General features: G+C 43.4%; 1 protein-coding gene across 1 annotated transcript in view; it reads right to left on the reverse strand.

Moving 5' to 3' along the window:
• Nucleotides 1-15,068, reverse strand: part of grin2ba (glutamate receptor, ionotropic, N-methyl D-aspartate 2B, genome duplicate a) — a 139,006-nt gene that overhangs the window by 18,520 nt on the left and 105,418 nt on the right. The window contains exons 9-13 of the mRNA XM_074695756.1: nucleotides 10,585-10,699; nucleotides 7,407-7,615; nucleotides 6,903-7,074; nucleotides 1,213-1,366; nucleotides 75-200 (exon numbers count right to left, since the gene is read on the reverse strand). Of these exons, the coding sequence (XP_074551857.1) occupies nucleotides 75-200; nucleotides 1,213-1,366; nucleotides 6,903-7,074; nucleotides 7,407-7,615; nucleotides 10,585-10,699 (776 nt within the window). The remainder of the gene's footprint in view (nucleotides 1-74; nucleotides 201-1,212; nucleotides 1,367-6,902; nucleotides 7,075-7,406; nucleotides 7,616-10,584; nucleotides 10,700-15,068) is intronic.

Below are 15,068 nucleotides of genomic sequence, written 5' to 3' on the forward strand. Positions count from 1 at the left end.
GTGTGTGTGTGTGTGTGTGTGTATGTGTGTGTGTGTGTGTGTGTGTGTGTTCATGTGTGGATCAGGCCTCTCACCTCTGCCGTCAGCCAGACAGCGGTTGTAGCCCACAGGGCTGAAGTACTCGAATATAAACACCGCCATTGCTGACACCAGCAACAGCATCACGAACATCATCACCCACACATCAGCGCTGAAGGGCTCTGAGTGCGAGAGAGGCAGAGGAAAGAGAAAGTGAAAGAGAGAGAAAGAGAGATAAAGGGGAATGGAGGAGGACGCACAGATTTGGGGTAAAAAAGAGAAAGAGGTGAGGATGTTTGAAAGAGGGGGAGATGTAGAAGAGAGAATGAACAGAGGAAGGGGAGAGTGCAGGAGGGAAAGAGAGATATGCAAATGAGGAGCAGCAGATTGAGAAGAGGAAGAAGAGTCAGAGGGATTGAGTAGGAGTGGGAAATGTAAGAGGGCAAAGAGACAGGGAGGGAATAAATAAACAGTTAGTCTTATTATCATGCAGCAGAGTCTGAGGCTTCATACAAACAGAAGAGCTGCTTTAATCACCGCTTTATTCATCCTCTGTTTTCACTTTAAGTTCAGCTTTAGAGGGAAAGAAATCAACCTGAGAGACCTTACAGACATCAGAAACACCTCTCACCTGACAGGACGGCTCTGCAAACACACTCACCTGAGACGCACTGCAGAGACTCACAGATGTCGAAATATCATTTATCAACATCCTGAGGACACTCTTCATCAACTGGATCTTCTCAACTACTTCCTGTTCTGTGAATTTCACCTTTAAACCTTAGATTGTGCATTAAAGCAGGAACCAGGGTCAATATTAAGCTTCTGGGTGATTTATCTCCTGCCTGAAAAGTTCCTGCTCTGGAGCTTTAAGGGGCGTGGCATGCAGGCTGAACATCTCTGATTGGTTTTTATTCCTGACCCCTATCATGATCTGAAGCTGTTACATGCTGCATCCCGCTCAAAGTCCTCAATTAACAGGCTTCTTCTTAAGCTAAGACATGGTGCCATCTCTGCCGTAGCTTTTAAAATCTGACTCTTCCTTACTGCCCTCCACTGGTCTGGAGGTGTAGTTACTCTTACGTCACTGATCTGATTTGTATAACCTTCACAGGACTTCAGGCTCAGGACTCAGGTCAAAAAGCATCTCGACACTAATATTTTACGATTTCATGTTCAGGTGAGGCTCTTTACCTAAGAAGGCTGAGGGTGACACGGTGCCGTTGCTGCGGGACACCATGACACTGATGCCGGTCTCGATGAAGGGGACGGAGAAATCTATGACCTCTGACCTCTCCTCGTTGATGGTGAGGGAGCCGACGGCCATGTGTGCGTTTTTGGTCACCACCTGGAAAAGAAAGTGAAGGGTTAAAGAGCAAACTTTACTTTAATGTCCAAGACCTCCAGCTTATCCCTTAGGATAAAAACAGAATATCATTTTTCCTTCGTGACATCAGAGTGGAATAAAATGGTCGTCTTGTGAATATTGAGGAGTGGAGGCAGAGACGGAGAAAGGGGACAACACAGAGCGCTCAGAGAGGATTCATGTGATTCTCGTCAGGGGAGAAAGACAGAAAGTGGGTTACCACACTGGGTCATAGCTGCTGGAAATAGTCGCCCCATTGCCTCTCCTTTCTCTACCTGCTCCCTCCTCTTCCTCTCTGCTCCCTCCTCTTCCTCGGCACAGGTAATATATTTAGCCCCAAATTCACAGAGCCCTACAGCAGCGGGATAAAGTGGGACGAGACTGTCTCACTAAGTTAATAAGGCATGTGTGATGGCTGTGAGTCAAAGCTCTGCTGTGTGCTCCAGCGTCAGTGTGTGTGTGTGTGTGTGTGTGTGAATGTGTGTGCGTGTGTGTGTGTGTGCGTGAGTCATAAAGGGAGAAAGACAGAAAACTAGAGACCTTTGTTCTCCACCTGTGAAGTGGACCTTTACAGGCAGGCCGAGTATAAAACATCTACTCTGCACACTTTCTGCAGTTTCCAAAGTGTTGTTCGTGTGTGTGTGTGTGTGTGTGTGTGTGTGTGTGTGTGTGTGTGTGTGTGTGTGTTTGTGTGTGTTGTGTGTCTGTGTCTGCCTGTGTCTACGTGTGACTCTTCAGTCTTGTATGTTCTGTTAGTGTGTGTTCACTTTTGTGTGTGTGTGTGTATGTGTGTGTGTGTGTATGTGTGTGTGCAGAAGCCTAAATGTGTGAAACGTCTCCCGGGGAGGAGAGAGGGAGCGAAAGCGAGTCCATCCAGCAGTGTACTCACTTCCTCTCTCCGTTCGCTCTCTCCATCTCCTCCTACGACTTGTTCTCTGCGTGTTATGAAAGTGACCCGTGTGGGTGTTATTGAGAATGAGTGAGCAAGGATCTGAGCTGGTGTGTGTGTGTGTGTGTGTGTGTGTGTGTGTGTGTGTGTGTGTGTGTGTGTGTGTGTGTGTGTGTGTGTGTGTGTGTGTGTGTGTGTGTGTGTGTGTGTGTGTGTCTTTATGTGACTGCGAGCGAGGCCAAACTCATGTAATCAAGTGGATTGGCTCTAATATTTTAGATTAGGGCCATTAGGGCCGGCTCCAGTCAATGCAGCCCATGAAATGTGACACTGAGCGACAGAATCCAGTTAGGACCGACTGTGGACCGCCTCGCAGAGCCTGGCTGTTTCTCCTTTTCCATCTAACCTCTTCCTGAGCTGAGGCAAATCATATAAAGGTCCTGAGTGATGCCGATGAGTGTTCAGGAGGGTTTCCAGGCACGTCCCAGAGCAAGTGTGTGTACGCGTGTGTGTGTATGTGTGTGTGTGTGAGCATCAGTCCACATTTTGGTCCATTAACAGCATGAGATATAAAGTAGATCTGGCCAAGTTCCAGTGGGAGAAGGACACTGTTTGGTTTTGTCAGATACAGCAGATCTGGCAGATTTACGAGAGGAGAGTGTGTCCTCGGTGTTAACACATGGAAACGGTCTGGACCTGATCCAAATTTCACCAATAAAACTTCCACACACCAATCAGCACTGCACCACTTCATATTAAAGACCTAAAGGAAATATGGTCTGGATTTCAAAATAAAACAAATTTTATCAGGCGTTGCACCAGAACAGCTGGCGTTAGCAATAAGCTACATCCTGGCTAGCCTTTCTGTTCACTGCAGCTGAAGCATTGGACTGATATTAAAAACCTACTCGAGCATTCGGCCTCTACCTGCAGAGCATCAGTGAGACAAATTAGGGACAAAGTGTAAAAAATATATTTTAAGACTAAAGTTTTGGGTTGTCCTTTAATTTTACGACTGTTTCCCCCTTAATGAACAACATAAAATATAAAATTGAACATTTTCCTTGTGACAATTTTGTTGTGACATCATGACTCAAATCTTTTTATGTTTTGTCTGGTGACATTTTTCTGGTAACAACTTTATTCTAATAAATTTATGTCATTGTTCAATTATTTTTCACATAAAAACTACTCTGTCTTGAAGCTGAGGAAATTATATTTCAGAAATCACATTCAGCCATTAACATTTTTCTCATCACATGTAAAATCTTTTACAAGCTCTGTGACATTTTGTTTTACTACGTTACATTAAGTTTTTATCGTATGACTAAAAGTGTAACATAAAAACTTTGTTTCAAAAGACTTCAACTTTTTTTCCTCATGACATAAAGACTTAAATCTTATAGTATTATAAGTAGATAATGGCTAATGCTTAACATTCAATTTTTCACGTTACATTTTACTGTAACTTAATGACTTTAATTTCTAAGTTTATATTTTTCAGGTTTCATTTTGGCTTTGTCCCAAAACATAATGACTGAAACCTGATTTTGTTTTTACTTTTTTCCCCATTAAAACATGATTTTGTTTACAAACATTACACCTTAAATCTTAAGGAACATTTACTTGTAACATAACAAATTAGACTCATAAATATTTTGAATCTTTTTTTCAAACAATAACAATTTTGTCTTTTTTTTAGAGACTTTTTTTCTTGTAATATAACTTTGATATTTTAGAAATAAAACATTTTTCACATTTTATATTTTTTTCCCATAACAAAATAATTCAAACCTGTAAAATTATGTTGTTTGTTCTTGTAAATTAAAGATTTATTTTAGTGTGACAAAAAACGTTTTCTTAAAATTATAAATAAATTCCTTTAGAGAAATGTTTTTTACTGTGGGCCCGACTCTCTCTTTCATATATAGCTCAGTTAAGGAGGAATCGTAACAAATTTAAGGAACAAGTTTCTTCACCTCATCTCTGAGATTTTTATGACTTTTAAACTGAAACACAGCTGAAAGACACGGCAACGACAATTGAGGATGATAACGTTTAGATATAACCTAAAGTGTTTCAGTCTGAGGTTTTTGACAGCAGAGCAGCTTCCCTCTCTGAGACCTTGTGTCTCCACTGAAGTCTGGCTCTGCCCTGAATGTGTCCGTGACTTTAAATTCACACATTTCCTCTTATATCTGTGATCTCTCATGCAGACTAACTGTCCCTCGCCTGTGTATGTGCGTGTGTGAGAGTGTGTGTGTGTGTGTGTGTGAGGAGAGGAGCTGTGATGAGCTCTCCTCACCCCCTCCCCTCCATCTCTCCTAATGATGGTCCATCTGTGGGGGTGAGAGGAGGCAGCACATTATGTTGCTCTCAGTCAGGCTGATGTAGTTTATTACAGGTGAGCCTCTCACAGCTCGGTGCCCGCTGAAGACACTGCAGACCGACAGACTGGCGGGACGACTTAAATGGCTTTATGTAAGAGACTGAAAGGGTCAGTTTTCATGTAAATTAGACGCAGAAAGTTTTTCAGCCAGGAGGAGGAAGTACACATGACATCTTGAGGGTGACTCAGGAAGGTTGTTCAAACTTGGGTGAGGGATGGAGCGTACTTTCAACCTGTGACCTCTGGGCTGCAATCGATTCCCTTCATTAACAGACCTCCAAAGTCAGAACGCGTTCTCCTGGGCTGAGCTATGAGAAGTGACATCGACCTTACTGCGGCCTTACCTCGAGAACAATGTCGATTAGGGAAGGTTTAGAGCCCAACGTGAACTGCTGCAGCGCACTGAATCTGTGCACCCGTGGGTGAAGAGCTCAACCCATCTGACAGGAGAGTGAGGCCTGTGGGTGAGAGGCCTGTAGGGCAGGGGGAGGGAGGGAGGGCTGACCCAGAAAGACGAGCTCATAATTCAGGCTGTGAAAACACACTCCAGAGAAGAAACGGAGCCTTCAGGCGGCTCCTATAGATGCTGGAGATAACACACAGGTGTGAACACAGACTGAAGACACACGTGTGTCTGAGCTCGCTCTGATCTCCGACTCACTGCAGCTGTCTTTATGCTCTAAACCACAGAAAGAGACGGAAGATGGAAAAGAGAGCAATGGATGACGGCAGCAGAGGTCTGGGTGTGATCGAAGCTGAGCTGCTGTCTTCCTGGACTCCAGCCTCTGATGGAGCTAAACCTGCACCCCATACAATATCAAAACTAGGGATTCTCGGATACAAAAATTTTGGCCGATACCGATATCCGTTATTAATTTTGCTGTTATGGCTGATGTTTACCGATGTCAATATTTGTAAAAAAAAACAAAAACAAAAAAATCTTGACACAGATTATGTGTTGAGATAGTTCAGAGAGAAAGAGCAGCGCGATCATGAGAAAACAAGACCATGGAGAGAATCAAAGGATGGAGTAGTTTTGGTGTTTACATAGTCATAGAAAACAATATTTTTGGGGTCTTGAAAGAATGTTCAGGATGCTATGAAAATGTCTGGCAGCTAATGAGTTAATATCTGCCCACTCTTACACATCCTGCAATACTGATATGTTAAAAAAATGACCAACATCAGCCAATACCTATATTGATACTGACATATTGTGTGTCCCTAATCAAAACCAGAGCAGAAAAGCTTCTGCATGTGTATTTTTCTGCAGCATTTGCATTGCGAAAACAGTTTTATATTTCTATAACTGTGTATTATGAAATGCAGAAGTATTACATTTGACCTACAAGGCCACCATAGTTTTGTCAAGGATATACTCCACAGTGTACACTGATAAACTAGAAGCCCAAACCTCTTAAATTATCTGTCACAGGGGAGTATTATCAATCACACATTGTAAATTGGATGTCATCTTGTCTTACACATCAAAACAGAAAAAAAACAGAAGTATAAAAACTGAAACAAATTTAATATTTAGATTTTTAGAAAATGAATAAAATTAAAAATTGCACCAGGAGGAAAAAATACAAGAAAGTATTCACAAGCTTTGTAAAATTTTACAAAGTGATCAAATATTTTTGCTTTTCATCTTTTCATTAAACATTTTTGTCTTGTCCAAATATTTTAGTGTTCAATGATTTTTTATTTTTTTTCTATCAAGAAAAGTTTGATTCTGGTTGTTCAGTGAAACTTTTTGCATTTCAAGAGACACTTGGAGATGTTTTTTTTATACTTCTTATAATTCAAATGAAGCACTTTTTTGTTGATTTGTATTTTTGCATCTCGTGATTTTTCTTTAGTTTTAAGGATTTTTTAAAAGATATTATTTGGTCTTTTTATGCCTTTAATTGAGAGTGAGGGTTGACATGCAGGAAAGAGGCCAGAAGCTGGAATTGAATCCGGGCCACCATGAGGGAAAACCTCATGAAGCGTGACCTTAACCAAGAGGCCATCTCTGCTTCTTCATGATTTTTATTTGTGCAATGTGTTTAACAATTTTTACATTTGGAGGTAATATTGTGAGCAGTTGACTGTCAGGGCCACCGTACTCTTTGCAAACATGCTTTTACAGAGTACGCTGCCCTGATGGCCCATGTGTCATAACACCCTCTCACATGGCAGAAGCATCAGTGAAGATAAGATCTTGTGGCTAACTGCACACAGACACATCTCCTCACCTCTCCCACCATGCCGTTCCACGTGCCATTGATCTTCTTGCCATGCTTTCCATTGGTGACCAGGTAAAGGTCGTAGGTAAACTTGACAGTTTTGGCGATCTTCTTCAGGATGTCAATGCAGAACCCTTTACAGCAGCGCTTTATGTAGATCCCTGACTCCTTGGTTTGGTTCCTGCGTGGACAGATGAACACAGAGTTACTCCATCAGTCTTTTGCTCCTGTAAGCTTTGGCAGGAGGAGTTAACGTTGTGATTTGCTATCTGGCGCTGTCGCTCTCACACAGACCAAGTGTGGAGTGATTCGACCTCCGGCTCTGCACAGCTGCCGTGGGAAATTAACATCATTTGTAAAATAAAAAACACAGTCGGCAGCCACCAGGTTTTCCTCTTTCCTCTCTGCTCCGGTCACTGGCTGCTCCCTCTACCTGATCACCCAGCCATCAGCGCTCACACACTTCACCTCAGGCTCTCACACTCATCTGTTGAATCTGAGTTTGACTCTCACAGGGTTTTGATCTGTTTCCGGCAGGGCACCGTGTTCCTCATGCAGGTCCCACTCAGAGGATCCACGTCTTCCACGATGACGAACGGAGCCTCCTCCAGTGTCACGATGGACAGGTGGTCGTCCTCCCGGGTCGCCGCTCCTCCGTACAGTTCGTAGCGAGGCCACACGTGGTACTTCATGGACAGGGAGCCGTTCTCCCATTTGCCCACCTGCAGACACAGAAACACTCAGAGGAGTCAGGGAAGACGGGAACCCAAATACAAACACTTCATGACAACAAGACTTTTCACACATGCAACCTATATCATTTACCATCCAGAGTTGTGCTGCCTCAAATAATCTCAAACTGAGATGCGCAAATAACAAAACTAAAAAAATTTTAGAGACCTATTCATTGCAGACCTGAACAGCTGATCACAGAGCTGCAGGAGGAGGAACATGCATGAGTCGTGCTGAAAACAAAGAAGTGAAGATGTGTTCATTTCCCCCGTCTATTAATGGGAAATTTGTTCTCAGGCATTGGAAGCAGAGCTGCTGCATGGAGGGAAAAAGTTCTCCAGTATTTGTGAGCAGAGAAACAACAATGGAGGAAGTTAGAAAGCAGAGACAGAGGAAAGAAGGAGTAGAAAAGAGGATGAGACAAAAAGGAGTGAAGGAGAAGAATCCAGATCAAATCTGGGGAGGGAAATAACACTGAAGAGGAAGTATTCACGGAGAAGAACAGGTGTGCATGGAGAAGAAGTACTCTGAGCTGAACTTGCAGGGAGAAAAGACAGAAAGTGGACCAAAGTTGGAGCAAAGAGTCAAGTATGAGTCTGTGTGTCGAGGGCAGAGACAGGAGATGGAGCTCATTCAGATGCTAAATGCTGGCTCTTCTGCATAGGAGAGTCCAGCTGTAAGTCTGGAGGGCCCTCCACCCAACAAGCGTCCTCAATTAGTCCGCTTCCCCCCACCTGTGAGACCAAACCTGAGCCCTGTCCTCTGTCAGGAGGGAGGAAACGGATATGGATCATCAGATAATTGGACACGCAGCTCTAGAGGAGAGGGCAGGGCAGGGCAGGGAGCTGAGGCACGAGTGTGTGAAGTCAGGTTTGCACACTTGTAAAATATGCAAATGTTCACACACACACACACACACACACACACACACAAACACACAAAAACTCACACACACTCTCTCACACACACTCTTGCCTCTTCAGGGAAAGCAAACTTGCCAAGAACGCCTGGAGTGGACAAGCTGAGGCCGTGTATCTCTGTAGGCTCCAGAAACATAAAAGAGTGAGCAGGAGCAAGTGAGAGACAGGGGGGGAGGAAAGGGGTGAGAGAGGGGGTGAGCGTCAGCCAGGGGGGAGTCAAGTGGACCGGACACTACGCAGTCTTTACAACAACTTCAAAGGTGTAGAGAGAAGCATGGTCGTAGAAGCTGGGAGTCATTAAGATCCAGGAAAAGTGGTTCAGCTGGAAGTCAGGATGAGAATTAAACATGAGTGAGGTGGAGAAGGGGAGGAGGGGGAGGAGGGGGAGACAGCAGAGAGAGATTCACCTTGTTCTCTGATCAGAGGACGGAATATAGATTAGAGAGGAAGAAGAAAAAAGAGGGAGAGTACTGAATCAGGAGTCTGAGGCGTCAGACGACAGGACACAGGAGCCTGAAGGGGGCGCTGCAGGAGTCAGAGTTCGGTTAAGAGCACAAGCTCAAACTGCACAAGACTGATTCTGCCCGACCCACAACAAACACAAACTTAAAGACGTTTTATTTATTCATCCAAAGATGTTTTTAACCCTTGACTGTTTGGTGAGCTCAGACTGAACTATAGTCCACATGTGGTACATGAGTTCTGCAGGCCTTCGTTGTTATCTTACTGTCCTCTACTGGTCTTGTGCTGTTATGCATCATCTACCCAGGTCTTCAGCCCCTCAGGCAGACAAACACTGGACCACAGGAACTGTTAAATTCTTGGGAATGTTTTACAAGGAACTAAAACCCGCAGCTCGCATGACAGCATAGCGGCGTGTACCCCACCAATAAAACCAACAAAGAAGAAAAACATGCATGGTACGCCTTTTCTTGACGCCATTTTCCAAACAAAAAAAATTGTCTTCACAAAGCCAAGTGGAGATTTAAACATGGCAGTGTAATATGATGTACTTTACTTCTGCTGTCACACGGGAAGTGATGATTCTATCGACCAATCAATGGACTGCAGTGTTTCTAGCTACATATCCTGGGGTGTGATTAGTATAGCCCCGTTTCCACCGAGCAGTTCGGTTCGGTTCGTCTCGGGACACACTTTACGGTGTTTCCACTGACTAAACCCAAATGACTCATTCATTCATTCATTTTCTTAACCACATATCCTGTTCAGGGTCGCGGGTGGCTGGAACCTATCCCATTGGGCGAGAGACAGGGTACACCCTGGATTTGAACCAGTGACCTTCTTGCTGTGAGGCTGCAGCACTAACCATCACACCACCGTGCAGCCCATCCCAAATGACTGACTAACCCAAATAACCAAGACAAACCGTCACACTTTTGGCGCCCTTCTGTAGGGGCGCTAGACTAAACCGATCCGATCTCGGAGCTACAACAAGGCAGACCGTTGATCGGTCGAAAGAATCGTTGCTTACCCTGTGACAGCTGCTGCATTTCTCCTGACGGCACACAGTCTTCTCTGTAACAAAGCTTGTTTGAACTTTGTATCAAACAGCTACATTCCAATCACAGAGACGACGAAATGCTGGATGTCTTCCATCGTTGCTCTTTGTTTACTGTGTTGCATTTTTCTTCTTTGTTGGATTTATTAGCGGGGTACACTGTGTTGCACTGCTATGGCCAGTAACCAGTAACACTAGTAACTATGTTACTGGTGCGGCTGTCGGCATCCAGCTTACTCGACACCTACCACGAGGAGGAAATGCAAACAGGATCAGGCTTAACCGAGCCAACCCGTACCAAACCGTACTGATCAAAACCGGACTGCTTGGTGGAAACAGGGCATATGTCTGGTGCCCCAATAGAAGGGTATCAAAAAGTGGGACTGTATCAGTTAGTAATTTGGGGACCTGTCTGGGTTCAGTCAAAGGAAACGTCACAATGTGTGCCATCCCGAGACAAACCAAACTGAACTACTTGGTGGAAAAGGTCCCTCAGGCCTTGACAAAGAATGTTTCTTACCCGGTCCCACTGCCTCTCTTTGTTGAGTAGAATGATGACCAGCTTTGGATGCATCTGGTATCCGTCCTCGCTGAACGACAGGTTACGCCCCTCAAACGTCACATTCATCAGGTACCTGCAGAGGAAACATTCAGGGGACAGAGGAACTTCATAAGCATCCATCACCTGGGGAAGTAACTCACAACTGACTCATGGGCTGGAATCTGATGTTTTGTTCATATGTTGCACATTTTTGGCGAGTCAGCCAGGAGACCAGCCCCACATCACGAAATCTAACTAAGTGCAAGTAAAAGATTAATTCTTTTGATAAGAATAATTTAAAAAAAAAAAATTACTTAAGTTCCTGTACCTCACTCTGGGAGCACGGAACACCAGAGGAAATGATCCAAACACAAAATACGAGACTCGATGAATCCTCTCATTAAGTCTCACTTGTCTCAGCGAGACACCATGAGAGCAAGGTTATAATAGTTAACTAAAACGAAACTAAAAACGAAAACTAAAATTTAAAATACATTGCAGTTAACTCAAACTAATAAAAACTAGAAAAGAAAACAAAAACGATAAGTAAACTAAAACTGTATCTTGTGTTCACAAAACTAACTGAAACTAACTAAAATGGAAGAAAAAATTTCCTTAGTTATAGTTTTTGACAATATTAAAAGCCTTCAGGATTCAAATTAATCTGACACATTTTCCCAACCAATTTTAGACAGTTTTAGGCAGTTGTCAGTGCCGCACAGCACCATCATAGCGGCGTATAGGAACATGCTTGTTTACTGCACTGACTGGCTGTGCGCTGTGCGCTTAATATTATTTTTATTTAATTTATGTCAACATTATTTTATATAATTTATGCTTATATTTTTTATACTAAGTTTATATTATTTTCTTGTGTTTAAGGCAGCAGCCAACAGTTCAGTTTCAGCACTGACTGAGCAGTGAGCACTATGTTGAACTGGAAAATAAACAGTATTACAAAATATTTACTCTGACCTTTTTGAATCCTGCATCTGGTTAATAAGGTATGAAAAAACTAAAACTAAACTAAAACTAAAACTAAAACTAAACTAAAACTAAGCCATGTCTGCTCTAAAACTAATTAAAACTACACTGTAATGGGAAATAAAATATCAAAACTAAGTAAAACCAAACTATAATGACAAATCTAAAACTATTATAACCTTGCATGAGAGTGACCGAAACAAGGAGGCACAAACATGAGCAGCTGGAGTTTAAATGTAACAAAAATAAATATATAACACACTACCAACAGACAGTCACTTACTGAGTGTGTGTGGGTGTGGGTGTGAGTGTGTATGTTGGTGTGTGTGCCTGCTTTAGTCAGTGTGTTTGTGAGGCAGAGATAGAGGAGGCAGCATTGTTCCTGTCAGGTGGAATCATTTCACCTCCCTTCAACTGAACAACAGCACAACACACACTCACACACACTCTCACACACTCACACACACTCTCACACACTCACACACACTCTACACTATATTCTCTCGCAGTGATTATAGTGAATGTGCGTGGGAGTGTGTAAGTGTGTGTATATGAGAGCAGAAATGTTTATGTCAGGTGAACTCAAATCACTTCACTGTCATCCCACACACACACACACACACACACACACACACACACACACACACACACACACACACACACAAAATATGTCTTAACCCTTTCACTCCCTCACCCTTTACTCTCTCTTGCTGCTTCCATCGCTGTTTCCATGGAAACACTGCCGCAAAACTGTGCACACCATATATATGTAGATGAATATATAAAAACAGAATTGTGTGTGTGTGCCTGTGTGTGTGTGTCTTTGTGCATATGTGTGTGAGTGTGTGTCGAGGGAATTGGCTTGGTGCTAGTGTGCAGATAGGTTCTGTAAATACCTGACCACATGGGCCACATGTACAGTATGAGACACACACCCTGAGGGGGGGAGGAAGGGAGCTGAGCCTCACTGCAGCGGCACGTTGCACACACACACACACACACACACACACACACACACACACACACACACACACACACACACACACACACACACACACACACACACACACACACACACACACACACACACACACACACCCTCACCATGTTACCCTTACACACCATGTTTCTGTATCTCATTCTAGTTCAGAGAATCTGGAAGTGGTGTAATCCGTCCTGTGGTCTGATGAATCCTAATCTGAAACCCTGGACTCTGTGTCCTTGGGTCTGAAGAGGAGAGGGACCACCTTACTGGTTCTCAGCTCACAGCCCAAAGCCAGCATCCTTGATGGTCTAGGGATTAGAAGAGTCCATCTACAGCAGGGGTAGGCAACCTTTTTCTATGACTGGAGCCACTTTAAAACACATCAATGCCCAAAGTGCCAATACTCACTTCTTTTATAAAATTGACAGTCAATAGGAAAGTCTCCTTTAAAGATTTCCATGCTTAGCTATGCAGTGAGAAATAGTATAACTTCCTTTCGTTGCCTGGTTTTTGACCGTACAGAAAGTTTTGAATGTGTTGCTCTGTTTCACATTCTTTGCTAACACTGTTGTGTTTGATCTCAAAAAGACGCTGCACACTTGATGTCCTAACATACCACACTTTAACAGCAAAGGGTGCATATCGCCAAATCTCCAGCCACCTCCGGCAATAAATTCACACTCCCTCGTCCAGCTAAGTTTGTTCAATAAAACCGCTAAATGGATGTGATTGTGAGCCAGCAGACTGACCCCTCAAAAGTTTTGCAGTGACACACTCAGAAGACACATTCTTGCACTTGTAAAGTCATGATTTAAATTTAGTATTTACATTATTTGTTGCATTTTTACCCAAGAACATTTTAAGTGTGACCAATTTCTTGTGATGGGTTAAATAGAATACAACACATTCGTTTTATTATTCTGTTTATTTATTTTGTCCTCTGCCTCAATTGTAATTATTTTCTGCATGCCAACATAAACAGCCTCACATGACAGCTTTGGCACCCGTGCCCTCGGTTGCCTACCCTGATCTACAGGATCAGGAGCAACATATGCTGCCATCCAGACCATGACCTCTTCAGGAAAACCTCCCAGATTTCAGAAAAACCAGGACAAACCACATTCTGCAGGATCCCAACAGCCTGGCTTAGCAGGAGAAGAGTCCCTCTGATAATCTGACCTTCCCTCATCCATCCTTCCTTCCTTCCTCCTTCCCTCCTTCCTTCCTTTCTTCCTTCTGTCTTTCGCTCATCTTTTCTTCCTTGCTTGCTTAATTCTTACTCTCCCTCCTTTATTCTTCCTTCCTTCCTTTCCTCTTTCTCTTCCTAACTCCTTTCCTTCTTCTTTTTCCATCCCTCCTGCCTTCCACCTTTCCTCTATGTATGTATGTATGTATGTATGTATGTATGTATGTATGTATGTATGTATGTATGTATGTATGTATCTATCTATCTATCTATCTATCTATCTATCTATCTATCTATCTATCTATCTATCTGTCTGTCTGTCTATCAGGATGGGGAGCAGAGGGTGTTACATAATAATCCAGCAATTACTCTAATGCCAGCTTCCTGATTCTATTTCCTGCATTAAATATTGATACGTCCATCGGGTTGTGATGATCACAATCCTGCAGCTCCATGTGTCCATCCCTCTATCCTTCTATCCCTCCACTCCTCCATCCCTCCACTCCTCCATCCCTCTGTCCTGCAGAGTCCTGACACAATGTGCACAACAGAATCTGCTGCATAAATCATGAGCCATTTACAAAATGACTTGACGCCGCGTGCCCCCTTTATTCTCCACCGTGCAGGCTTTTGTTGCATGCATCTACGTGTGTGTGTGTATGTGTGTGTGTGTGTGTGTGAGTGTGAGAAAGCATCCTACACGCGTTGAAGCATATGTGTGTTGCCATGGCACCCACTACCACTGCCACTTCCAAGCCAATCTGCTGCGTTACTATGGGAACGGTAATCTTGCAGCGGGAGGGGAGGTGGGATTCAAAGGAAGTGAGGGAGGGAACGGGACATGTTACTACTACACTGTGATTCTCTCTATTCTCTCTGATTCTGTGTGAGTGTTTACAGGAACAAACCTCCGTTCTGTGTCCACAGCATGTGAGCAAATCAGCTCCATTACCTCCTCTGAACTCTGCTTCATTTACATCAAGTCACATCAACGTGCTGCACAGACACACACACACACGGTGAACCACCAACCATCAGTTACATCCTGTAGTTCTCTGCTCGTTCAGTCACACTCTTTCAGGTACATGTTGGTGGATCCTTCAGGCTATTTTCTATGAGCTATCAGTGTTTCTGCTCCTTTATCCACCTCTAAGCTACAGGTCTGTCTAAAACTGGATCACTCAGTTAGTCATCTGATCAGTTGGTGCACACGTTTTACTTCTAATAATTCAGTAACTGATATGTTTACTTCTTGTTGTCTCTAATTCTCTGTGTGAAAAACCTTCTGTGCTGCTGTTGTGTGGTCAG

Source organism: Halichoeres trimaculatus, unplaced genomic scaffold (genome assembly GCF_033239565.1).
Source record: "Halichoeres trimaculatus isolate MK-OKI-2021-1 unplaced genomic scaffold, fHalTri1.1 fHalTri1_scaffold_20, whole genome shotgun sequence".
In the NCBI taxonomy this organism is placed as follows: domain Eukaryota; kingdom Metazoa; phylum Chordata; class Actinopteri; order Labriformes; family Labridae; genus Halichoeres; species Halichoeres trimaculatus.